At 47.3% G+C, this 25,138-nt stretch overlaps 1 protein-coding gene across 3 annotated transcripts in view; it reads left to right on the top strand.

The window, feature by feature from the left end:
• The first annotated feature begins 11,031 nt into the window (after nt 1-11,031).
• The window catches only part of itgb4 (integrin, beta 4), a 116,856-nt gene continuing 102,749 nt past the window's right edge, over nt 11,032-25,138 (top strand). The window contains exons 1-3 of one of the 3 annotated variants that reach the window (XM_080209145.1): nt 11,032-11,117; nt 20,778-20,853; nt 21,905-21,987. In XM_080209145.1, the coding sequence (XP_080065271.1) occupies nt 11,055-11,117; nt 20,778-20,853; nt 21,905-21,987 (222 nt within the window). In that variant the 5' untranslated portion in view covers nt 11,032-11,054. The other 2 variants (XM_080209146.1, XM_080209147.1) reach the window with 2 other exon arrangements.

The following is a 25,138-nucleotide window of genomic DNA, read 5'->3' as shown; positions in this document are numbered from 1 at the left end:
TCTTATTCCCCTCATCTAAGTGATCGATATAAATTGTAAAAAGTTGTGGCCCCAGTACAGCCCCCTGCAGGAGTCCACCCCCCTCCTGCCAATCAGATAAAGACCTGTTTACATACTCCCTTTTCTCCCAGCCAGCCAATCTTCACCATGAACTCTCATTTTTCACAATAACCTTTGATGTGGCACCTTATCAAATGCCTTCTGGAAGTTCAAGTGCAGTATATCTACAAGTTCCCCTTTATCCACATTGCATGTTACTCCTTCAAAAAACTCCAATAAATTGGTTAAACATGATTTCCCTGTCACAAAACTATGCTGACTTTCCAAATTACTTTCAGTTTTTCTAAGTTCCCAGCTCCAACTGCCTTAATGATTGATTCACCTTTCTTACGACAGGTGTCAAGCTAATGGCCTATAGCCTCCTGTTTTCTGCCTCTTGTAGAATAAAAGCTACTTTCCAGCATGATGTAACTTTCCTAGAACATTCAGGCTTGAGTTGATAAGCGGTAAGTTACATTCCCCAATGAGAGAAAATAACCATCTCCCTTTGATGTTCCAACTTTAAATCCATTCCCTCATTAATACTGCACTCTCCATCTCCATAACATCTGCCTTTGGCCTGTCTTAACTCATCTGCTGCTGAACCCTCAGTCACACCTGTACCACCTCTAGGTTTGACTATTCGAACACATTCCTGGCTGGTACGCCACATTCTACTCCCCTTAAACTTAAGATCGTCCAGAACTCTACTACCCATACCCTTGCTCACAATAAGTCTTATTCACTATCACCCCTGGTCTCACTGACCTACTGTACCCTCCTCAGCTTCAAAACCCTCTGAGATATCTGTAACCACCGAGATATCTGTAACCACCAAGATATTTGCACTCATCTTCTTCTGACCTTTTGATGACCCTATTGTTAAGAATCCTTTGGGGAGCCATAGACCAAATAACTAAATTTAACAAACATCCCCCAAATCAAAAGATTATCAACAAGATTTCACTCTTTGTGATTTTTACTTTAACATGAAACATCATCACAAACATCACAAGTTAAACATGAATTAGCAGGTAAATAATACAACAAATATAAAGGTAAATTTCATTTTAAATAAGTAATGAAATAAGGATATTTCTAATAACTGAAATTACCCGCATTGCTCCCGTAGACATATAGTGTTACTTGGCTACACTTTATGATTATATTCCAATCTTTATTTGTACAGGGTAGATTAGGAATTCCTTGCGACAACAGTTTTCATACTCGAGTTTCATGGGTATCATCAGCAAGACACTTGCTCCAAACCTTCCCTCCCTCAGTCACAGCAGTCCTGATGGTATCACAGTCTTTCAATCGACTAATCAAAAATACCTTAGTTTGGTTGCTTCTTGGAAAACACCCAGCTCTGTAGTGACTCCAAGCTATTCACACAGCTTTCCAGGTTTTAGATCATTTTAGCCAGCTCAGCCCAACAAGAGTTCCTGTCTCCTTTTCTGCCAAACACACAATATAATCTCTTCTTGAGAGTGATTTGTTTTTTCTCCTGACAAGAATTCTCTGTGCTCCTCTTTCTGCCTCTGTCTGTTTTCTCTTCATGTCTGTACGCTGATTGCCTTCACCCTCCTGCTCCTCTGCTTGTAGCTCTCCTTTGTGACTGCAGCTCCCCTTTATATTTGCCGGATTCACAATTTATTTCTTAATTTTGTCCCATTCGTCCTGTTTCTGAGTCAAAGGCTGCCGGGGACATAGAACAATATTTCCAAAAAATTGCAATTGATCCCTTTACAATTGATGCAAACTCTTAACCATCCTTTGCAAACCTTCTCAAAAATAATTACAAATCCACAGACATTTTAAACCAATTACAGACTTTTCTTATCACTGCTTCGGGGTCTCTTGATTTAATCATTCCACCATCGGTACTCTTGTCCTTCAATTGAGTTCAGCCTAAACTCTGGACACTCTGCATTTCACTCTTTTTTTAAGATGTTCCTTAAAACCTATTCTGACCAATATTTTGACACCTTCCCCTAATGTATTTTAATACACATAATTTTACTGTATAAAGCTATGCAGTGCCTTGAGTGTTTATTGTGTTGAATGTGCTATTTAAGTTATTGTTGTTGAAATAGCAAGTCTAGCGGTAAAAATCATATCTTCTGTGTTTACATTACCGAAGGCAGAATGACCTGATCTCAGCACTCTGAACTCTGTTTATTTGATAACAGCAATAAAGAGACATGACCATACAGGAGAAACAATAGAGAAAGACAAACAAGAATCGGAGAAATGCCATAGGAAAGAGCTGCAAAAACATGGGCAGCAAAGAGAGAGAAAGAAACAAGTACAGAGAATGAAATGTCAGGAGAGACAGGAAAGGAGAACAGTTTAGTCAGGTTAGTGACAATACCTTTAGGTTGGGAAGCTGGTCAAATTTAGTTTGTTATAATTCAGGCAGAAACTCCAAAGTGTTTAATGAAGTCCGCCTGGATCAGATGTTTTGCAATCTGAATTTGGCTAAGATGAGCCTGAGATGTTTCACTTCAGAATGATTCAACTGAGCCACTGAGGAACTTTTATCAATGATGCTCGGACTTAGTCCTTTGGGTGGAGAATTGAAACTCTGACTTTCTCGTCTTGTAACTTCTAACAGCCTCTGGACATACACACAAATCAGCTTAAAGTCAGAACCAACTCCCAAAGCACCAGGGAGAGTGAGAGATTCTAAGCAAGCCAACCACCAACAGCAGATCTTCCAGTCCAGGAAGGCCAGAAGACCAGTAATACCAGTATTACCTCTCTCCTGTAATACCAGGAGAAAGAGAGAGCCGCTGCTTTTCAATCTGATGTCCATTCCGTAGAACCATAGAAAATTACAGCTCAGAAACAGGCCTTTTGGCCCTTCTTGTCTGTGCTGAACCATTTTTTGCCTAGTCCCACTGACCTGCACTTGAACCATATCCCTCCACACCCCTCTCATCCATGAACACGTCCAAGTTTTTCTTAAATGTTAAAAGTGACCCCGCATTTACCACTTTATCCGGCAGCTCATTCCACACTCCCACCACTCTCTGTGTGATGAAGCCCCCCCCCCATTATTCCCTTTAAACTTTTCTCCTTTCACCCTTAACCCATGGCCTCTGTTTTTTTTCTCCTCTAGCCTCAGTGGAAAAAGCCTGCTTGCATTCACTCTATCGATACCCATCAAAATCTTATACACCTCTATCAAATCTCCCCTCATTCTTCTACGCTCCAGGGAATAAAGTCCTAACCCATTCAATCTCTCTCTGTAACTCAGCTTCTCAAGTCCCGCAACATCCTCGTGAACCTTCTCTGCACTCTTTCAACCATCCTTCCTGTAACTAGGTGACCAAAACTGTACAGAATACTCTAAATTCGGTCTCACCAATGCCTTATATAACCTGATCATAAGCCTTATATAACCTTACCATAACACTTCCTTTCTAAACTAAAACCACAGCTCAAAACTGAAAATGAAAGAGCACCTGTCATCTAAACTATCACTTCCCCCTAACGATGCAGGATCAGAAAACAAACACTAGAAAGTACCTGAGACCCAGAGTAAAAATAACCAAAACTCCATTGACCCCATTGAAGGAGTAATACAAGGACATTTAACAGACAGCCAGTACCACAATGAGACCAAAAGCCTGGCTTACAAATTGCAGAGAACGTGATTTTAAAAAAAAATTCTTAAAAATACACTCACGCCACAACTCCCGTGTTCATTTTATTTGCAGAAACCATCTGAATGATAAGAAAAGAAAGACTTACATTTGTACAATACCTTTCATGACCATACAATATCCCAAAGAATGTTACAGTCAATATTTTGAAAGTATAGTCACTGTAATCGTGTCGGCAATGCAGCAGCCAGTGTGCGCAAAGCAAACTCCCACAAACAACACTGAGATAATGACCAAAATAACCTGTATTTTAGGATTATGATTGAGAGATGAACATTGACCAGGACACCAGAGATAGCTCCCTGCAATGAAACAAAAAAAACAACGAAAAGTAAGCACAAAAACAGGCTGTTCTGTCCTCCCAGCCTGTGCTGATCATGATGTCCTAACTAAATTATAACAAAACCTTCTGCCCTTACTTGTTCTATATCCCTCTATTCCTCCTCTAAACATGTACCCATCCAGATACATCTTGAATCTTGCTAATGTGTCTGCCTCTACTACCTTCTCTGGCAGCACGTTCCATCCCTCTCTGTGAGAAAAACTTCCCCCACATATCTCGATTCAACTTTCCCTGTCTCACCTCTTACCTTGAACCTGCACCCCTCTTGTAATTGACACTTACACCCTGGGAAAAGTCTCTGACTATCCACCCTGTCTGTGCCTCTCATAATTTTGTAGACCTCCATCAGGTCTTCCCTCAGCCTCCGTCTTTCCAGTGAAAACAATCCTTGTTTAGTCAACGTCTCATAGCCGACGCCTGTGACCAGGCAACATCCTGGTGAACCTCCTGGTAATGTGGTGACTAGAACTGCACACAATACTCCAAATGCAGCCTAACCAAGACTTTATATAATTATAACATGATGACACAACTCCTAGAGTCAAACTTTTTGAAATAATACCATGGGATCTTCTTCATCTACTTGAGAAAGAAGACAGAGCCTTGTTTTAAATCTTATCCGAGAACAGCACTCAGCTGCACTGGAGTGTCAGCCTGGAATACCTGATATGGACTTTAAACTCTTCACAGTCTGATTCTGAGGCAGGAGCCATGCCTGACAGCTGAATGATTTTTACAGTGTCTGAACTTTCCCTTACATCCCTGTCAGTCTTGGATCAATTATATCACTCTCACTTGAGTCAGATTGAAGTTCCACACCAGAGAGTTAAGCACAAAACCCTGGCTCACATTGCAATTGGATACTGCACTGTCAGAGGCACCATCTTTCTGATAAGTTCATGCATCGTATGCTTTCTCAAATGGAATGTTCAAAGAAGAGCAGGGAAGTTCTCCTATGGTGTACAGGCCGATATTTATTCTTCAAGCAACAAATAGAACAGATATTTGTGCGAACTTGCTATGTGTCAATTTGGCTTCTGCATCATTTCCTACATTGCGATGCCTTTAAGAAATATATCTATTTCATGTTTACTGTAGGGAGTGTGATAGAATTCAGGTCTGTTTTGCAGGGTGCTGATTTGTCTAGCAAAACCTTTAACTTGATAGCTCGGAGCACAGGATAAGAACTCACTTTATACCTAGAGTGTTGGTTTCAAGTTAAGCTCATGCATTTGTGTTCTCCCTTGGGGGTGTCAGAATGGAGTTTGGATTAGGTTGATTGACAGGGATAGAGTCACGCGCTTATTGCAATGAGCTAAGTTTGCAGGGAAAACACAGTTTCTCTTTTTAAAACAAGCATTTGCTGCCTGTTTCTGAAAGAAGCAAGGCTTGTCTCTGTCTCGCTAGAGGTTGTCTAGAAGCTCCAAAGCGAGCAGCCTAAGTACAAGCAGATTGGTCTGTGTTTTGCTGACTAATTTTAAAGAGGGGGATAGGTGAGCAGTTAAGAATCATAACTTCTCATCTTCATATTATTCAATTGTTAAATGTTAAGCTAATTCATTTGTTATGTTTAGACTGTGTTGTTAAATAAACTTTGTTTTGCTAAAAAGCTTCCCAGTTTGTCGGTACAAAGAACAACACAGCACGGGAAACAGGCCCTTCGGCCCAATGAGCCCGCGTAGATTTGTGCTTGGAGTGAAACCTCATATCCTCACATAAATAGCAAATTGTTGGGGCCTAGTCTAACTTCATAACATATCCTGGAGCTTCCGATCTGATACCCTAACAATATAATAACAAGTGACAACATTTCAAAACGACTCCACTGGCTGGAAAGCACCTTAGGATGTCCTGAGGTCAAGCAGTGAATGCATTCAGCGTAATTTACAGTAACAATCTTGGTATCAATATTCTCATAAATATACGTCAAAATCCTGGCAATATTTCAGATGAACACCATTTCTGACCACGTACCAAATAGTCGATGATACTGATATGCGTGAGGAGGCAGTTAAAAAGAATGCAGAGCTCGTGGACACTTGCATTCTCGAAACAACAGCAGAAGCTGCCAGGACTTTTCACAAAGACTGACAGAGAAGTCATTGACATGGAAATAATTGGTGAAATTCAGTGAGTAATTCAGGCATGGCCAGCAATAGGGCAGTAGTTATTTGTGAGCTGCTTTGTCAAACTGTGACTCTGCTGTCACGTGTCTGATAGTCCCCAGACAGGACTAAATTGGCAGGTGGAGTCCATAATGATATAGAATATACCAGGGGCCATGGAAGGAGATTAAATGGATGGGTAGAGTTAATATTTTATATTGACCATCAAAGAAGTGGACTGATGGGCCAAATAGTCTTTTGTTTCATGAGCACAGAAAGAATTAATGTTGAAATAGAGTGAACAGCAGAGTAAAAAGTTTAAAATGGAAATTTGCTGAGAATGGGAGTTAAGCGTAGAGGAGGAAGAAGGTGCTAAAGAGTCACAGAGCGCATCATCACAGGAAGTGATCAGCATCTCATGATCTTGTTCTGTTTTGTAGGCCTCATGGGAAATGAAGCTTATGTGAAAAGTTTCTCAGTAAAGTTGGTGCTTTCCATAAGCAGACTCTGGATTCATGCAACAAGACAAGGAACAGTGGCAGAAATGAAAGAACAGACCTGGAAAAGTCAGGAGTAAGCAGAAACATGGCTGGTTTGATGCTAGATATCGCACCAAACATCAGGCCTCACTGGGAAGCCGAGCAGTGAGAAGGTCAATACACTCTGATATGCAATAAGTGGCTGTGCAGACACTATCCCTGTCAGGCAAGGAATCAATGAAGAAAATACTATGAAAATGAAGCAATAAAAGTACTTGATACGTGCTTCAACCTGGAAAAGAATACCATTGTCTAAAGTATTAAATTCAACAAACGTACCCAAACATAGGGGCAGAGTTTTGACACATTTATCAATATTTTGCAGAGATTTGCAAGATCTAAATATACGAATGGGGCTAAAGATCAACAATTCCCCTGGGCCTGATTGGTTGATTCCCAGGATATTAAAGGAAGTAGTTACAGAAATAGTGATTGCACCAAAAATCCGTAAATTCTGCAAGTCTGAGAACATAAGAACATAAGAAATAGGAGCAGGAGTAGGCCATCTAGCCCTTCGAGCCTACCCCGCCATTCAATAAGATCATGGCTGATCTGAAGTGGATCAGTTCCACTTTCCCGCTTTCTCCCCATGACCCTTAATTCCCTTGTCTATCAGAAACCTATCTACCCATGACTTAAATATATTTAGCGAGGTAGCCTCCACCACTTCAACGGGCAGAGAATTCCAGAGATTCACCACCCTTTGAGTGAAGAAGTTCCTCCTCAACTCTGATCTAAACTGTCCCCGCCCTTATCTTGAGGCTGTGAGAGGATTGGAACACTGCCAATATCTTATTCAAAAGTGGGGGGGAGACAAAAAAGGTCAAGTTAGCTTGACTTCTGTGATTGGGAAAATAGTAGAGTCCATTATAAAGGATGGAATAGCAGAGCACTTAGAAATACATAATATAATCAAGCAGAGTCAGCATGACTTCATGAAGGGAAATCATGCCTGCCAATTTTATTAGAATTTATTAGGATTTTCTGAGGTGGTAATGATCAGGATAGATAAAGGAGAACCAGTAGATGTAATCTACTTGGATTTCCAAAAATTGCACAAAAGTCTACTTAACAAAGTAAAAGCCCATGATGTTAGGGGTAGTATATTAATATAGATAGAGGAGTGGCTAACTGATAGAAAACAGAAAGTTGGGACTAAGTTGGACATTTTTAGATGGCAATCTGTAACTGGTTGAGTGCCACAGGGAAACGTGCTAGGGCCACAACTATTTATATTATATATTAATGATTTGGATGAGTGAAGTGAATGTACTATTGCCAAGTTTGCAGATGACACAATAATAGATGGGAAGATTAGTGGTAAGATTGACACAAAAATGCTACAGAGGGAAGTTTTTCTAAAACTATACAATGCACAAGTTAGACCATACCTGGAATACTGTGAACAGTTTTGGTCCCCTTACCCAAGGAAAGATATATTGGCATTGGAAGCAGTCCAGAGAGGATTGATCCTGTGATTTTCTTAAGAGGAGAGGTTGAGTAGGTTGGGTCCTCATTCATTGGCATTTAGAAGAATGAACAGTGACCTTATTGAGACATTTGGATTCTCAAGGGGCTTGACAGAGTAGATACTGAGAGGATGTGGAAGGATCACTTGTGGAAGGATCAGCAGGCAGAGTAAGGGGTCAGAGATTAGGAGGAATTTCTTCTCTTAGAGGGTAAAGAATTTATGGAATTCTTTACAGCAGAAGGCTGTAGAGACTGGATCATTAAGTATATTCAGGGCTGAGATGGACAGAGTTTTAATCAGTAAGGGAATCAAGGTTTATGAGGATAGGGCGGGAAAGTGAAGTTGAGGATTGTCATATCAGATGAGCCATGATCTCATTGAATGATGGAGCAGACTCGATGAAATGAATGGCCTACTTCTGTTTCGATGTTTTATGGTCCTATGGACGTTTGGTGAGGGTAATGCAGTTTTGTGGTGTACATAGACTTTCAAAAGACATCAGATAAAGTGCCACATAATAGACTTGTCAGAAGCCCATGGAAGAACAGAGACAGGGGATACCAGGTTGGCTAAGTGACAGGGAACAGAATAGTGATGAAATGGTTGCTTTTCAGACTAGAGGAAGGCTTACAGTGGAGTTTTCCAGGATTCAGGATTAGGGTCACCTGCCATTCTTGGTATTATTCGTGACACAGATTTAGGTGTACAGATCATTATTCAAAATTTGCAGATATCACAAAATTTGGAGACATTGTAAACTCTGAGGATAGCGATAGACCTGAAGAGGACATAGGCTGGTGGAATGGGTGGACAAGTGGTTGATGAAATTTAATACAGAGAACTGTAGAGAGAGTGAAAAGAGGCAAAGTAAATTTCAGATACAATTCTAAAAAGGAGTGCAGGAACTGGGAGAGCTGGGTCCACCTGCGCACAAATTATTGATGGTTTTAGGGTAGGTTGTGAAAGAGGTGAATAAGACACTCAGGATCCTAAAAAGAGGCAGTGAGTACAAAAACAAGGAAATGATGATGAGCATTTGCTAAACAATTGTTTGACCTCAGCTGGAATATTGTGTCCAATTCTGGGCTTAGGAAGGGTGTTAATACTTGACTATCTATCTTATCTGTGCCCCTCATTATTTGATAGACCGCTCTAAGATCACCCCTCAGCCTCCTATATTCCAGGGAAAATGGTCTCAGTCTATCCAGCCTCTCCTTATAACTCAAACCATCAAGTCCCGGTAGCATCCTAGTAAATCTTTTCTGCACTCTTTCTAGTTTAATAATACCCTTTCTATAATAGGGTGATCAGAATTACACACAGCATTCCAAATGTGGCCTTACCAATGTCTTGTACAACTTCAACAAAACATCCCAACTCCTATATTCAATGTTCTGACCAATGAAACCAAGCATGCAGAATGCCTTCACCACCCTCTCCACTGTGACTCTACTTTCAAGGAGTTATGAACCTGTACTCCTAGATCTCTTTGTTTTGTAACTCTCCACAACACCGTATTATTAATTAAGTCCTGCCCCGATTTGCATTTAACTAAATTAAATTCCATCTGCCATTTGTCAGCCCACTGGCCCAACTGATCAAGGATCAGGGATCTTGATCTGAATAGATTAATGAGAAACAATAACATCCCTCCAACTAAATCAAAGCAGCGTCACACACCAGAGCACTAACAGGCAAAACATCCTCTTTAAACAGACCCCACCATCGGAGAATGAGCCTATGCTGTGAGGGATGAGGCGGGGACTGAGTCACTGGTGTTGGTGAAGAGAGGATTCTGGTGGTCAGTGAGCCCGCTGCTACAGGCTCCATGGTCAACAAGAAAATGCTGACTTTTTAACTTCCTCTCTCATCATGTCAGTTGATCCAGTTGTGAAAGCACAGGATCAACAACACTACTCAAACTTTTTACCTCAAATATCTGACCACTCCTTACTCACATTGACATTTGGGTTAAGTCAGTGCTGAGGAAATGATAGGCTTTATCTTGGCTAGGCTGTCACAGAGCATTACTCTGATGTTGTGAGTGTAGCCAGAGCACTGCAAAGTGTACCAAGGGGTTATATTCCTGGGATTCAATGGGTTATATTCCTGGGATTCAATGGGTTATATTCCTGGGATTCAATGGATTATATTTCTGGGATTCAATGGGTTATATTCCTGGGATTCAATGGATTATATTCCTGGGATTCAATGGGTTATATTCCTGGGATTCAATGGGTTATATTTCTGGGATTCATTGGGTTATATTTCTGGGATTCAATGGGTTATATTCCTGGGATTCAATGGGTTATATTTCTGGGATTCATTGGATTATATTTCTGGGATTCAATGGGTTATATTCCTGGGATTCAATGGATTATATTTCTGGGTTTCAATGGGTTATATTCCTGGGATTCAATGGGTTATATTCCTGGGATTCAATGGATTATATTCCTGGGATTCAATGGATTATATTGCAATGGGTTATATTTCTGGGGTTCAATGGGTTATATTCCTGGGATTCAGTGCTGCATTGTTTGGGATGAGTGGAGTCGTGTAGCTGCATCCGTTAGGATTTGGGGAGGTGAATGTAGATGTGTATGTTGATACCCACTGTACTAAAACTGAAAGCAGGGACTTGTCAACAGAAAATCTTATTGCCTTTCTGTGAAATATCCTCCCCAGAGCCTCACAGAATTCCTGTTAAGGTAGCGGATGTTTCTGCAGGGTAAGTTCTCACAGAGAGGCAATGCGATCAATTTCCAGTTTTAACCTGTTTGAATGATGTTGATTGGTGGATATATTTTGACCGAGTCAGTGGGGAGAGCCCACCCTGGGGTTCCGATAGTCTAACAGCCCGGAGCTCAGTCCCGCAGTGGGACTGGCATGTTTGCTGGGATTAGCGAAAGGACTTTGTACAGAGGCAGCCCTGATGTTGGGTTTGATCCGGTGAGTTTCCCCCTGGGTGGGGGAGGTGTTGGGCTCTGATCTTGCCCCGGCAGGTAGGTGAGGAATGCTGGAGTTAGTCACAGGGTGACGCTGATCGGCACCAGGTACACACCTGCCCAGAGAGAGAGGGAGGGAGCAGACAGACTGCAGACAGCACAGGCTCACAGACAGACTGCAGACAGCACAGGCTCACAGACAGACTGCAGACAGACCCCAGTGCAGACAGACTGCAGACAGACCCCACATCTCACCGGGATTTAATCTCACCAACAACTGCAGGTAGGTCAACTTCCAAACTCTCCACCTCGGCTGGAGGCTTCCGGGCGGTTTTGGGCTCAGGGATATTGAGGGAATTCTCTCCGGGACTGGAGGCTCCGGGAGAGTGAAACATTCCTCAAAAACTGATCAGAAAGTGACCGGGAGCAGGCAACCTGATCCCGGGGGGAATTCACCCTGATCCCGGGGGATAAAGCACTCTGATCCCGGGGAATGTTGCATCCTGATCCCGGGGGATAACGCACTCTGATCCCGGGGGATAACACACCCTGCTCCCGGAGGGAATTCACTCTGATCCTATGGGATAATGCAGTCTGATCCTGGGGGATATTGCACCCTGATTCAGGGGATATTGCACCCTAATCCTGGGGGATAATGCACTCTGATCCCGGGGGATAATGCAGTCTGATCCTGGGGGATAATACATTCTGATCCCGGGGGATAATGCACCCTGATCCCGGGGGATAATGCACCCTGATCCCAGGGGATAATGCACCCTGATCCCGGGGGATAATGCACCCTAATCCCGGGGGATAATGCACCCTAATCCCGGGGGATAATGCACCCTAATCCCGGGGGATAATGCACCCTAATCCCGGGGGATAATGCACCCTAATCCCGGGGGATAATGCACCCTAATCCCGGAGGCAAATTCACCCTGATCCAATGGGCAGCATTGGAGGGTTGGGGTGTGTGCGGGTGTGTGGACTGTGGGTGGTGGTGTTTGGGGGGTGTGTGTGTGGGGGTGAGTGTTGGGGGTGTGTGAATGTGTGTGTGTGGGGGTGTGTGTGGATGTAGGAGGCTGTATGTGGGTGTGTGTGGGTGTAGGAGGGTGTATGTGGGTGTGTGTGGGTGTAGGAAGGTGTATGTGGGTGTGTGTGGGTGTAGGAGGGTGTATGTGGGTGTGTGTGGGTGTAGGAGGGTGTATGTGGGTGTAGGAGGGTGTATGTGGGTGTAGTGGGGCATATATGGGTGTGTGTGGGGTTGGTGGCGTTTGTGGGTGTGTGGGTGTGTGTGGGGTATAGTGTGGGGTATAGGTGGGTGTAGTGGGGTATAGGTGGATGTGTGTGTGTGTGGGTGTAGTGGGGTAGATGTGGGTGCAGTGGGGTATAGGTGGGTGTGTGTGGGTTAGTGGAGTATAGGTGTGTGTGTGTGTGGGTGTAGTGGGGTATATGTGGGGTATAGGTGGGTGTGTGTGGGTTAGTGGAGTATAGGTGGGTGTGTGTGGGTGTAGTGGGGTATATTTGGGGTATAGGTGGGTGTGTGGGTTAGTGGAGTATAGATGGGTGTGTGTGGGTGTAGTGGGGTAGATGTGGGTGCAGTGGGGTGTAGATGGGGTATAGGTGGGTGTGTGTGAGTGTAGTGGGGTATATGTGGTTGTGTGTGGGTGCAGTGGGGTAGATGTGGGTGCAGTGGGGTATAGGTGGGGTATAAGTGGGTGTAGTGGGGTATATGTGGGGTATAGGTGGGTGTGTGTGAGTGTAGTGGGGTATATGTGGGTGTGTATGGGTATAGTGGGGTATATGTGGGTGTGTGTGGGTGCAGTGGGGTAGATGTGGCTGCAGTGGGGTATAGGTGGGGTATAGGTGGGTGTGAAACTTTCCTCTGGTTATCCCCATTTTCCCAACTGTCATCCTTGCCTCGGAACTATTGCTCCAAGCGGCCAATCAGAAACAGAGCTGTACTTCGATGATTCTGATGGATTTGGGGGCTGGCCCCAGTTTTAAAGACATTTATTTTCGAGAAGGTGTTTTTTTATTTGACTGTGAGCTGGAGCTTGTCTTTAAAACAAAACTGTGACCCCCCCCCCAGGTTATTCAGAAAAGTATGGTCCTGTTCTCAGTTACGCAGCAAATTGAGAGGATCTGTGTTTGGGGTTGTGGAGAGGGTGCATATTGCAGCTGTGGGGGTCTGTGTGAGGGTGTGGGGGTGGTGTTGGGGATTGTGGGGGTCTGTGTGAGGGTGTGGGGTGGTGTTGAGGATTGTCGGGGTATGTGTGAGGGTGTGGGGTGGTGTTGGGGATTGTGGGGGTCTGTGTGAGGGTGTGGGGGTGGTGTTGGGGATTGTGGGGGTCTGTGTGAGGGTGTGGGGTGGTGTTGAGGATTGTCGGGGTATGTGTGAGGGTGTGGGGTGGTGTTGGGGATTGTGGGGGTCTGTGTGAGGGTGTGGGGTGGTGTTGGGGATTGTGGGGGTTCTGTGTGAGGGTGTGGGGTGGTGTTGGGGATTGTGGGGGTCTGTGTGAGGGTGTGGGGTGGTGTTGGGGATTGTGGGGGTCTGTGTGAGGGTGTGGGGTGGTGTTGGGGATTGTGGGGGTCTGTGTGAGGTGACTGGATTAAGATCTTTGTGAAGATTTTCCTGGCAAAAGGTGAAATGTTCTCTGAAACTTTGATTTGATTTATTATTGTCACATGTATCAAAATACAGTGAAAACTGTTCATACTGTTCATGGAGTACATAGGGAGAAGGAAAGGAGAAGGTACGGGATATAGTGTTACAGTCACTGTAGAGAACGACCAACTTAATGAGAGGTAAATCCATTCAAAAGTCTGACAGCAGCAGGGAAGAAGCTTTTTTTTTGAGTCGGTTGGTATGTGACCTCAAACGTTTGTATCTTTCTCCTGATGGAAGAAGGTGGAAGAGAGAATGTCCGGGGTGCGTGGGGTCCTTAATTATTCTGGTTGTTTTTCCGAGGTGACGCAAAGTATAGACAGAGATGGGAGGCTGGTTTGCGTGATGGATTGGGCTACATTCACAACCCTTTGTAGTTTCTTGCTGTCTTGGGCAGAGCAGGAGCCCATACCGAGCTGTGATACAACCAGAAAGAATGCTTTCTGTGGTACATCTGTAAAAGTTGGTGAGAGTTGTAGCAGAGATGCCAAATTTCCTTCGCCTCCTGAGAAAGTAGAGGCTCTGCTGGGCTTTCTTAACTATAACATCCAGCTGGAAGGACCAGGACAGGGTGTTGGTGATCTGGACATTTAGAAACCTGAAGCTCTCAACCATTTCCACTTCATCCCCGTTGATGTAGACAGGGGCACGTCATCCACTACACTTCCTGAAATTGATCGGAAGTGTGTAATTTGATCAGAAATCTTGTCTGCAGAGTGCAGTCTGACCCTTCCTCAGGAGTGTCACACCACATTTCACTTCATTTTTGAGCCTATCAGCTAATGTGGAGGCTCTGACTGGATGCCCACTGCACCGGCTGGCATGGGGCTCCCCATTCCTCAGAGCCCTGTGCCTTGGCACAGTGTGCTTCATTGTAAATCTACCCCTGTGTCTCCCATAACCCTCGATTCCCCTCCAGTCAATCTGTCTGTCTCAGCCTTGAATATATTCAATAATTCACCCTTCACAGCTCTTCCAGGATTGAGAATTCCGTGGACTAATGGTCCTCTGAGAGAGCAAATTCCTCCCAATTCCATTCCCTTATTCTGAGACTGTGCTGCCCCTGGTTCTGGATCCCCCTCAAGATCCTCTCAACATTTACCTTGTCAAGAATGTTCGAGGAACAAACAGAGGGTTGTACTGTATTCTGTTGTATTTGGTTAGCTCAACCGAGGTTTATCATTCATTGGTTAAATTGGGGGATTATTATTATGGGAGATTGAAGGAATGATGCTGTTAATTCTACAGAAAATAGAATAATCCTGGACCCTGTCCTGGAATCCCCTATTTTTCTGCAGTAAAAGGCTTTCTGCCCGTTCTGTTCCCCCTCCGTTAACCTCTGTTGGATTTTGTTATCAGTGGGAAGGGGAGAGTGGTGCAGGGGTTGGATGAACGAGCAGAGACCTAGCACATGTGACCTAACAAACGCCAATAGGATTTTCAACTATACAAGTCTCCCAGTGTCTGACACACATGGGTGGGAGAGGGAAAGGGATTAGATATGAATTAGGACGGGAAAGCTTGGATGATTTGCCACCTTTGAACAGTGGCCCTCTTGTTGCCCCAGCTGAGATCAGCCAATGTAGGAAGAGGAGAAGGCCATTCAGCCCCACAAACCTGATGAGCTATTCGTTTAGATTATGGCTGATCTGCACCTCAATCCATTCACTCGCCTTTGGTCCTGTGGAGGAACACAGAGATTTAGGAATCCAATACAGGAATCAACAAGTGGACGAAATAACTGGATAGTAATTACAGGCAGTGTAGAGTCATAGAGTTTTACAACGTGGAAAGAGGCCCTTAAGCCCATCATGTCTGCACCAGCCACCAAAAACCTATCTATTCTAATTCCATTTTGTAGCACTTGGTCCTTGTATGCTGCAGCGATTCAAGTGCTCATCTAAATATTTCTTAACTGAGACATTCAAAGCAGAAGGGCACATTAATCTCTTGGCTTTAGTGCTCCAGAGAGAGAGGAAAAGAAAAGTGTTTGTATTAAGGGAGGTGATGACCTCGTGGTGTTATTGCTAGACCATTAATCCAGAAACTCAGCTAATGTTCTGGGGACCGGGGTTCGAATCCCGCCACAGCAGGTGGTGGAATTTGAATTCAATAAAAAATATCTGGAATTAAGAATCTACTGACGACCCTGAAACCATTGCCGATTGTCAGAAAAACCCATCTGATTCACTAATGTCCTTTAAGGAAGGAAATCTGCCATCCTTACCTGGTCTGGCCTACATGGGACTCCAGAGCCACAGCAATGTGGTTGACTCTCAACAGCCCCCAGGCAAATAGGGATGGGCAATAAATGCTGGCTGGCCAGCGACACCCATGTCCCACAGAGGAATGAAAAACAGATTTCTATATTTCATCACCTCAGGACATCTCCCAAAGCCAACGGAGCACTTAGGAAGTGTAGTCACAATTGTAGCAAACCTGCACTCAGCGAGATTCTGTATGATAATCCCATTATCACAATAATGTGATAATGATCTGTTTTTGCGAGGTCAGTTGAGAGCAAAATAACAGACAAGGGAACAGGGAGAACTCTCCTGCTTCTCTCTGTAACAGCACCAGTGAATCTTTTACATATACCTGAGAGAGTGGCTTTAATACTTCATGTGAAGGATACATTCTGTGATAGAACATAGAACATAGAACATAGAACATTACAGCGCGGAACAGGCCCTTCGGCCCACAATGTTGCGCCGACCAGTCTTATTTTTAAAAAAAAAACATTGACCCACTAATCTAAACCACTCCTTTTTCGTCCATAAACCTATCCACCAATCTCTTAAACGCCCCCAAACTAGGTAGTGCCGCATTCATAGAACACAGAACCCTACAGTGCAGGAAGAGGCCCTTCGACCCATCGAGTCTGCACCGGCCACAATCCCACCCAGGCCCTACCCCCATACATTTACCCGCTAATCCCTCTAACCTACACATCCCAGGACAGTAAGGGGCAATTTTAGCATGACCACCTGCACATCTTTGGACTGTGGGAGGAAACCGGAGCACCTGGAAGAAACCCACGCAGACACGAGGAGAATGTGCAAACTCCACACAGACAGTGACCCTAGCCGGGAATCGAACCCAGGACCGTGGTGCTGTGAAGTAGCAGTGCTAACCAGTGTGCTACCGTACCGTGCCACCCTCAGTGCTGCTCCGAAGTGTCCACCAGCATTACGGACTCAGAGTCTTTGGAGTGGGGCTTTAACACACAGCTGCTGACTCAGGGGCAAGAGTGATGCAGTTCACATCAACTGGAAAAGGCCATTAAAAAACAGACTAACAGATTTTTACAATAGAAACATTTATAGGTAAACACGCAATGGGGAATTTACACAGTGGGATCACAGCTGGAGAACTGAGGAGAGGCTGAATAAACTAGGCTTGTACTCGTTAGAGTTTAGAAGAATATGGGGAGATCTCATTGAGACGTATAAGATGATGAATGGGATGGATAGGATAGAGGTGGAGAGACTCTTCCCGCTCAGAAAGGACAGTAGGACTAGGGGGCACAGCCTCAGGATAAAGGGGGGGCGGTTTAGAACGGAGTTGAGGAGGAACTTCTTCACTCAAAGGGTGGTGAATCTCTGGAATTCTCTGCCCGTTGAAGTGGTGGAGGCTACCTCGCTAAATATTTTTAAGACGCGGGTTGATGGGTTTTTGATAAGCGAGGGGATTAAGGGTTATGGGAAGAGGGCAGGAATGTGGAACTGAGACACGACAGATCAGCCATGATCTTATTGAATGGCGGGGCAGGATCGAGGGGCTAGATGGCCTACTCCTGCTCCTATTTCTTATGTTATGTTCTTATGAACTGGCCCCCTCGCTATGGGAAGGTTCGGGAACAAGGGGAGTCCTGTACAGGATCCCAAAGTTGCTGCCTGGTATTAGGAAATAGAAACAGAATTAAAGATATACACATTGAAGCTGTTTTCAGAAGAGATTCTGGGGTTATATAACTTAAGTGCTTGACCTTATGAAGGAATATGGGATGGAAAGAGATTTGGTAATTGAGGAGTCTAGGGCAAGAGGATAAAAGATCAGGTGTAGGAGATTTATAACAGGACAGGAGGAATATTACACAGAGGGCTGTGAGGCTGTGCGGTGCACTCACTGAACTAGTGCTTGGGCCACAGACCATGTTAACAATTAAAAACAGATTGATAGATGTTACAGAGTAAAGGTGATACTGAAATATTGGGAAACACAGGATTGGGAGAATGCTCCTGTCGAGGTTAAACACTAAGAGAAACTGCCTATCTCATTGGTGTGTTTTCTCTGTAATTCAGGTGTTTTAGTCTGCAGGTAATACTGAGGCTAATGTTAGGGAAGTGTAAATCAGACAGCAAGACCCAGCGATCGTGGTGGAAATCAGGAAGACACTCCCCCAAGAGCGCTGACCCGCACTAACACTTGTCCATAAACTTTCTATGGTTTTTGCTGTGGAGCTGGCAGTATTTAGAGAGCTACTCTGGCCTTCTCCAGAGGAGAAGTCTGACAACACCAGGTTTATCGCACATCATGACTTCCCCAGAGGGCCTGGGCACAATATTGAAGAAAGGTTAATGAGGGGCACAGAGTCTGCGGCAGGGAATATGAACTCTAATAGTTAATCCAATGGCATTCCATAAACTGGAAATAAATGGAGCAAGAGACAGTTTGAACTAAGAAAGAGGTAAAAAGACACAAACAGAAAAAAAAGTTTTATTTTATTTTAAAATCTAATAATTATGATTTGATGGAATAGTGCACAGTTCTGATACTTACCCATTACTCAGAAACAGGAGTCGGCCATTCGAAACCTTGAGCTTGCTCTGCTGTTCAATCGCTGTTGATTTGATTGTGGCCTCAACTCCACTTTCTTGTCTGCTTCTCATAACCCTTAACTCCCTCACCAGTCAAAAATCAGCCTCTCTCTGTCCTGAATGACCCAGCCTGCACTGCTCGCTGGGGAAGTCAATACCAAATACTAATGACACCTGAGAGAAGAAACTCCTCCACTTCACCATCTTCAATGGGAGATTCGGAAACTGTGTCCCCTGGTTCTAGATGTCTCCATGAGGGAAACATCCCCTCAACAGCTATTGTGTCAAAGCCTCATCAAACCTTAAGGGCAGCATGGTCGCACAGTGGGTTAGCACTGCTGCTTCACAGCTCCAGGGTCCTGGGTTCGATTCCCGGCTTGGGTCACTGTCTGTGTGGAGTTTACACATTCTCCTCGTGTCTGTGTGGGTTTCCTCCAGGTACTCCGGTTTCCTCCCACAGTCCAAACATGTGCGGGTTAGGTTGATTGGCCATGCTAAAATTGCCCCTTAGTGTCCAGGGATGCGTAGGTTAGAGGGATTAGAACAAAAACAGGTCCTTCGGCCCAACGAGCCCGCGCCGCCATTTTAACATTACAAGTCTCCCCCTCCACCCATGACCCTTATCTAAGCTTATGGCATTCCACATTGAAGGAAACTAATTTAGGGACAATTTATTACCTCCAATCAGCCTAACAGCACATCTTTGGGATGTGGGAGGAAACCGGAGCACCCAGAGAAAACCCACGCAAGCACGGGGAGAATGCGCAAACTCCCACAGACACCGGCCCAAATCCATGTGTCTGCACAGCAAACAGTGATAGTCACTGAGCTGTCGTCTTGCCCAGTATCTGGTCCAGTTTAGGCACCCACTAATGACATGAAGCACGAGGCCAATCTCGAACAACCAATAGCAGCCCTTGTACGACCCATCACATGTACGCCCCTCGTTGGACAACAAGGTGGACCAACTTAAAACTTAGTGAGTATAATATGTAGGGATATGGGGGTAGGGCCTGGGTGGGATTGTGTTTGGTGCAGACTCGATGGGCCGAGGGGCCTCTTTCTGCACTGTAGGGTTCTATGATTCAACTTATTAGATACCATTAAACCCTCAGACATGTCCATTTCAGTGCAAGTACATTTTTAATGGTGGGTGGCTTAATTACTGTCAAATAACCTCTCTGGAACTGAAAATTCACTTTTACACATGTGTCGTCTCATTCCTTCAAATCATAATTATTAGATTTTAAAATAAAATAAAACCTTTTTTTTACTGTTTGTGTCTTTTTACCTCTTTCTTAGTTCAAACTGTCTCTTGCTCCATTTATTTCCAGTTTATGGAATGCCATTGGATTAACTATTAGAGTTCATATTCCCTGCCGCAGACTCTGTGCCCCTCATTAACCTTTCTTCAATATTGTGCCCAGGCCCTCTGGGGAAGTCATGATGTGCGATAAACCTGGTGTTGTCAGACTTCTCCTCTGGAGAAGGCCAGAGTAGCTCTTTAAATACTGCCAGCTCCACAGCAAAAACCATAGAAAGTTTATGGACAAGTGTTAGAGCCTCGACTGCTGACACAAAACCTGCGATGATGTGATATTGGAGAGAAAAGGACTTGAGACATGGAACGTGGGGAAGAGGGGGGGCTGTTGTGGGAGGGGTGTCTAACCTTTGAAAACAAATAAACTTGTTTGGTCAAAGAAACCTTTCCTGTACCAGACAGCTCTTATTTCATGATTAAAATGGAAGTGACTCTGAGCAAAGGATTGAACAGTAAGACTGCACGGTGGCGCAGTGGTTAGTACTGCTGCTTCACTGCGTCAGGGAGCTGAGCTCAATTCCTGGATTGGGGCACTGTGTGTGGAGTTTGCATGTTCTCTTTGTGTCTGCGTGGGTTTCCTCCGGGGTGCTCCGGTTTCCTCCCACACTCCAAAAATGTGTAGGACAGGTGGATTGGCCGTGTTATCTGGGTCAGATAGAGTTCTTTCAGAAAGTCGATGCAAACTGGATGGGCTGAACTGAACATGTGGTTCTGTGGTTCTAACAGCAAAAAACCACAGATGCTGGATATCTGTAATAAATGCTTGAAAAACTGTGGACAGAGAAATAAAGTTAATGTATGACCTTCCTCAGTCAATACTGGAAAGCTAACAATTAACCCTTTGTGTTTTATCAGGAGATGGAGCAATGGAAGATCTGGTGCTCAGTGCTGATTGTTGTCCTATCAGGAACTGTATGTCAGGGAGACACAAGTGAGATTTCGACTTTTATTAAAAGATATTTTTCCAGTAAAGAACTCACCAATATTATGGTGTAGAAATTCCCTGGGAGGAATGATCTCTCACTGAAATGGATGAAGCCAAGCTCAGCCAACGTTGGGCCTTAGGCAGGCGGCTTCAGATCTTCAGGATCTCCTGGAATGGTCACTGGTGAAGAGTCTATCGATTTATATCACTGGCAGTGATCAGGAGTGGGATTGTCCTGGGCACAGGGCGGGAGGAGGTGATCAGGAGTGGGATTGTCCTGGGCACAGGGCGGGAGGAGGTGATCGGGAGTGGGATTGTCCTGGGCACAGGGCGGGAGGAGGTGATCGGGAGTGGGATTGTCCTGGGCACAGGGCAGGAGGAGGTGATCAGGAGTGGGATTGTCCTGGGCACAGGGCGGGAGGAGGTGATCGGGAGTGGGATTGTCCTGGGCACAAGGCAGGAGGAGGTGATCGGGAGTGGGATTGTCCTGGGCACAGGGCGGGAGGAGGTGATCGGGAGTGGGATTGTCCTGGGCACAAGGCAGGAGGAGGTGATCGGGAGTGGGATTGTCCTGGGCACAGGGCGGGAGGAGGTGATCGGGAGTGGGATTGTCCTGGGCACAAGGCAGGAGGAGGTGATCGGGAGTGGGATTGTCCTGGGTACAGGGCGGGAGGAGGTGATCGGGAGTGGGATTGTCCTGGGCACAAGGCAGGAGGAGGTGATCGGGAGTGGGATTGTCCTGGGCACAAGGCAGGAGGAGGTGATCGGGAGTGGGATTGTCCTGGGCACAGGGCGGGAGGAGGTGATCGGGAGTGGGATTGTCCTGGGCACAGGGCGGGAGGAGGTGATCAGTTGGGGTTACAAGAGGGGGAGGCAATTGGGAGGACATCAGCTACATTCAAGAACGTTTGTTAACCAAGTTACTGATTTGCTGTAATCTGTTTAAGGTCTCAGGGAATGACAGTGTGAACCGTGTTACTGAGGTGGAATGTGTGTCTGCTTTGATCTTTCACCATTTCTGCTGTAGATTTGACCCTTTTTGAATCTTCTGTTTTAGCCAATCGCTGCGTTCTCAGTCGAGCCAAAAATTGTAGCGAATGCATGAGAGTGGCCAAGGAATGTGCCTACTGTGCTGACAAGGTAAAGTATTCAACTGGAGCAAACCCCCAGACACTGACCCACACACAGACCCCCGCCCATAGCCGGAAACAGAGCCCCGCCCACACCCCCGACACAGAGCCCCGCCCACACCCTCGACACAGAGCCCCGCCCACACCCCCGACACAGAGCCCCGCCCATAGCCCAGACACAGAGCCCCGCCCACACCCCCGACACAGAGCCCCGCCCACACCCTCGACACAGAGCCCCACCCATAGCCCCAACACAGAGCCCCGCCCATAGCCCCAACACAGAGCCCCGCCCACACCCCCAACACAGAGCCCCGCCCATAGCCCGACACAGAGCCCCGCCCATAGCCCGACACAGAGCCCCGCCCACACCCCCGACACAGAGCCCCGCCCATAGCCCCAACACAGAGCCCCGCCCACACCCCCGACACAGAGCCCCGCCCACACCCCCGACACAGAGTCCCGCCCACACCCCCGACACAGAGTCCCGCCCACACCCCAGACACAGAGCCCCGCCCACACCCCAGACACAGAGCCCCGCCCACACCCCAGACACAGAGCCCCGCCCACACCCTGTCACAGAGCCCCGCCCACACCCCAGACACAGAGCCCCGCCCACACCCCAGACACAGAGCCCCGCCCACACCCCAGACACAGAGCCCCACCCACAGCCCGACACAGAGCCCCGCCCACACCCCAGACACAGAGCCCCGCCCACACCCCAGACACAGAGCCCCACCCACAGCCCGACACAGAGCCCCGCCCACACCCCAGACACAGAGCCCCGCCCACACCCCAGACACAGGCCCCCACCCACACCCCAGGCACAGAGCCCCGCCCACACCCTCGACACAGAGCCCCACCCATAGCCCCAACACAGAGCCCCGCCCATAGCCCCAACACAGAGCCCCGCCCACACCCCCAACACAGAGCCCCGCCCACAGCCCCAACACAGAGCCCCGCCCACACCCCCGACACAGAGCCCCGCCCACACCCCCGACACAGAGTCCCGCCCACACCCCCGACACAGAGTCCCGCCCACACCCCAGACACAGAGCCCCGCCCACACCCCAGACACAGAGCCCCGCCCACACCCCAGACACAGAGCCCCGCCCACACCCTGTCACAGAGCCCCGCCCACACCCCAGACACAGAGCCCCGCCCACACCCCAGACACAGAGCCCCGCCCACACCCCAGACACAGAGCCCCACCCACAGCCCGACACAGAGCCCCGCCCACACCCCAGACACAGAGCCCCGCCCACACCCCAGACACAGAGCCCCACCCACAGCCCGACACAGAGCCCCGCCCACACCCCAGACACAGAGCCCCGCCCACACCCCAGACACAGGCCCCCACCCACACCCCAGGCACAGAGCCCCGCCCACACCCTCGACACAGAGCCCCACCCATAGCCCCAACACAGAGCCCCGCCCATAGCCCCAACACAGAGCCCCGCCCACACCCCCAACACAGAGCCCCGCCCATAGCCCGACACAGAGCCCCGCCCATAGCCCGACACAGAGCCCCGCCCACACCCCCGACACAGAGCCCCGCCCATAGCCCCAACACAGAGCCCCGCCCACACCCCCGACACAGAGCCCCGCCCACACCCCCGACACAGAGTCCCGCCCACACCCCCGACACAGAGTCCCGCCCACACCCCAGACACAGAGCCCCGCCCACACCCCAGACACAGAGCCCCGCCCACACCCCAGACACAGAGCCCCGCCCACACCCTGTCACAGAGCCCCGCCCACACCCCAGACACAGAGCCCCGCCCACACCCCAGACACAGAGCCCCGCCCACACCCCAGACACAGAGCCCCGCCCACACCCTGTCACAGAGCCCCGCCCACACCCTGTCACAGAGCCCCGCCCACACCCCAGACACAGAGCCCCACCCACAGCCCGACACACAGCCCCACCCACACACAGACACAGACCCCCACCCACACCCCGGCACAGACCCCCACCCACACCCCCAACAGAGGCCCTACCCATACCACCGACACAGGCCCCACCCGCACCCCGGCACAGACCCCCACGCCCACCCCGACACAGACTCCCACCCACACCCCCAACAGAGGCCCTACCCATACCACCGACACAGGCCCCACCCGCACCCCGACACACCCCTACCCATACTCCTGACACAGGCCCCACCCGCACCCCGACACACCCCTACCCATACTCCTGACACAGGCCCCACCCGCACCCCGACACAGACCTGAGGTCAGGAGGTGACCAAGATCAATCTGTTTATTGTTTGAAAGCAGAATGAAAATGGAATGTTCTGGGCTGTGGAAACTACAGAATGAGCTGTCCCCCCAGAAACATTCACTCAAACATTAACCTGAAATTCAACATCCCACAGCATTCCAGAAAGGGGAAAGGGGCTCGGAACAGGAGCAGGAAAGCTGCCTGGAAGGTAGATTGAGGAATCACTCATTAGATGTGTGCGGTCAGAATCACAGAGGGAGGTTGAGGCAAAGAGTCCCTCAGTAAAGGGAATTCGGAGCTCAAACACTTGCCTGCAACTTAGATGAATCGAGACAAAATCTGGGCAAGAGGAGTGGAAGGAAAGTTCCCGGTTTATTTTGTTTTATGGGATGTACAAAGAACAAGGAGCAAAGAAAATTCCAGCACAGGAACAGGTCCTTCCGCCCTCCAACCCTGCACCAACCAACCAACCAACGGGATGAACGAGTACACTATTAAGGGCAGAAGTCTGAGTAGTGTTGAGGAGCAGAAGGATCTTGGGGTCCGGGTCCACAGGACTCTTAAATCGGCCTCGCAGGTGGAGGAGGTGGTCAAGAAGGCGTATGGTGTACTGGCCTTCATTAATCGAGGGATTGAGTTTAGGAGTCGGGAGGTAATGCTGGAACTTTATAAGACCCTTGTCAGGCCTCATTTGGAGTATTGTGCGCAGTTCTGGTCGCCTCACTATAGGAAAGATGTAGAAGCTATTGAAAGGGTGCAGAGGAGATTTACAAGGATGTTGCCTGGACTGGGAGGCATGCCTTATGAAGTTAGGTTGAGGGAGCTGGGACTCTTTTCCCTGGAGAGACGAAGGTTGAGAGGCGACCTGATAGAAGTTTACAAAATGTTGAGAGGAATAGATAGGGTGGACTCTCAGAGGCTATTTCCCCGGTTTGAAATG

The sequence above is a fragment of the Carcharhinus amblyrhynchos genome, chromosome 21, assembly GCF_965287045.1.
Source record: "Carcharhinus amblyrhynchos chromosome 21, sCarAmb.v2.hapA, whole genome shotgun sequence".
NCBI classification, from domain to species: Eukaryota; Metazoa; Chordata; class Chondrichthyes; order Carcharhiniformes; family Carcharhinidae; genus Carcharhinus; species Carcharhinus amblyrhynchos.
This window is presented reverse-complemented; position numbering and strand designations above follow the sequence as displayed.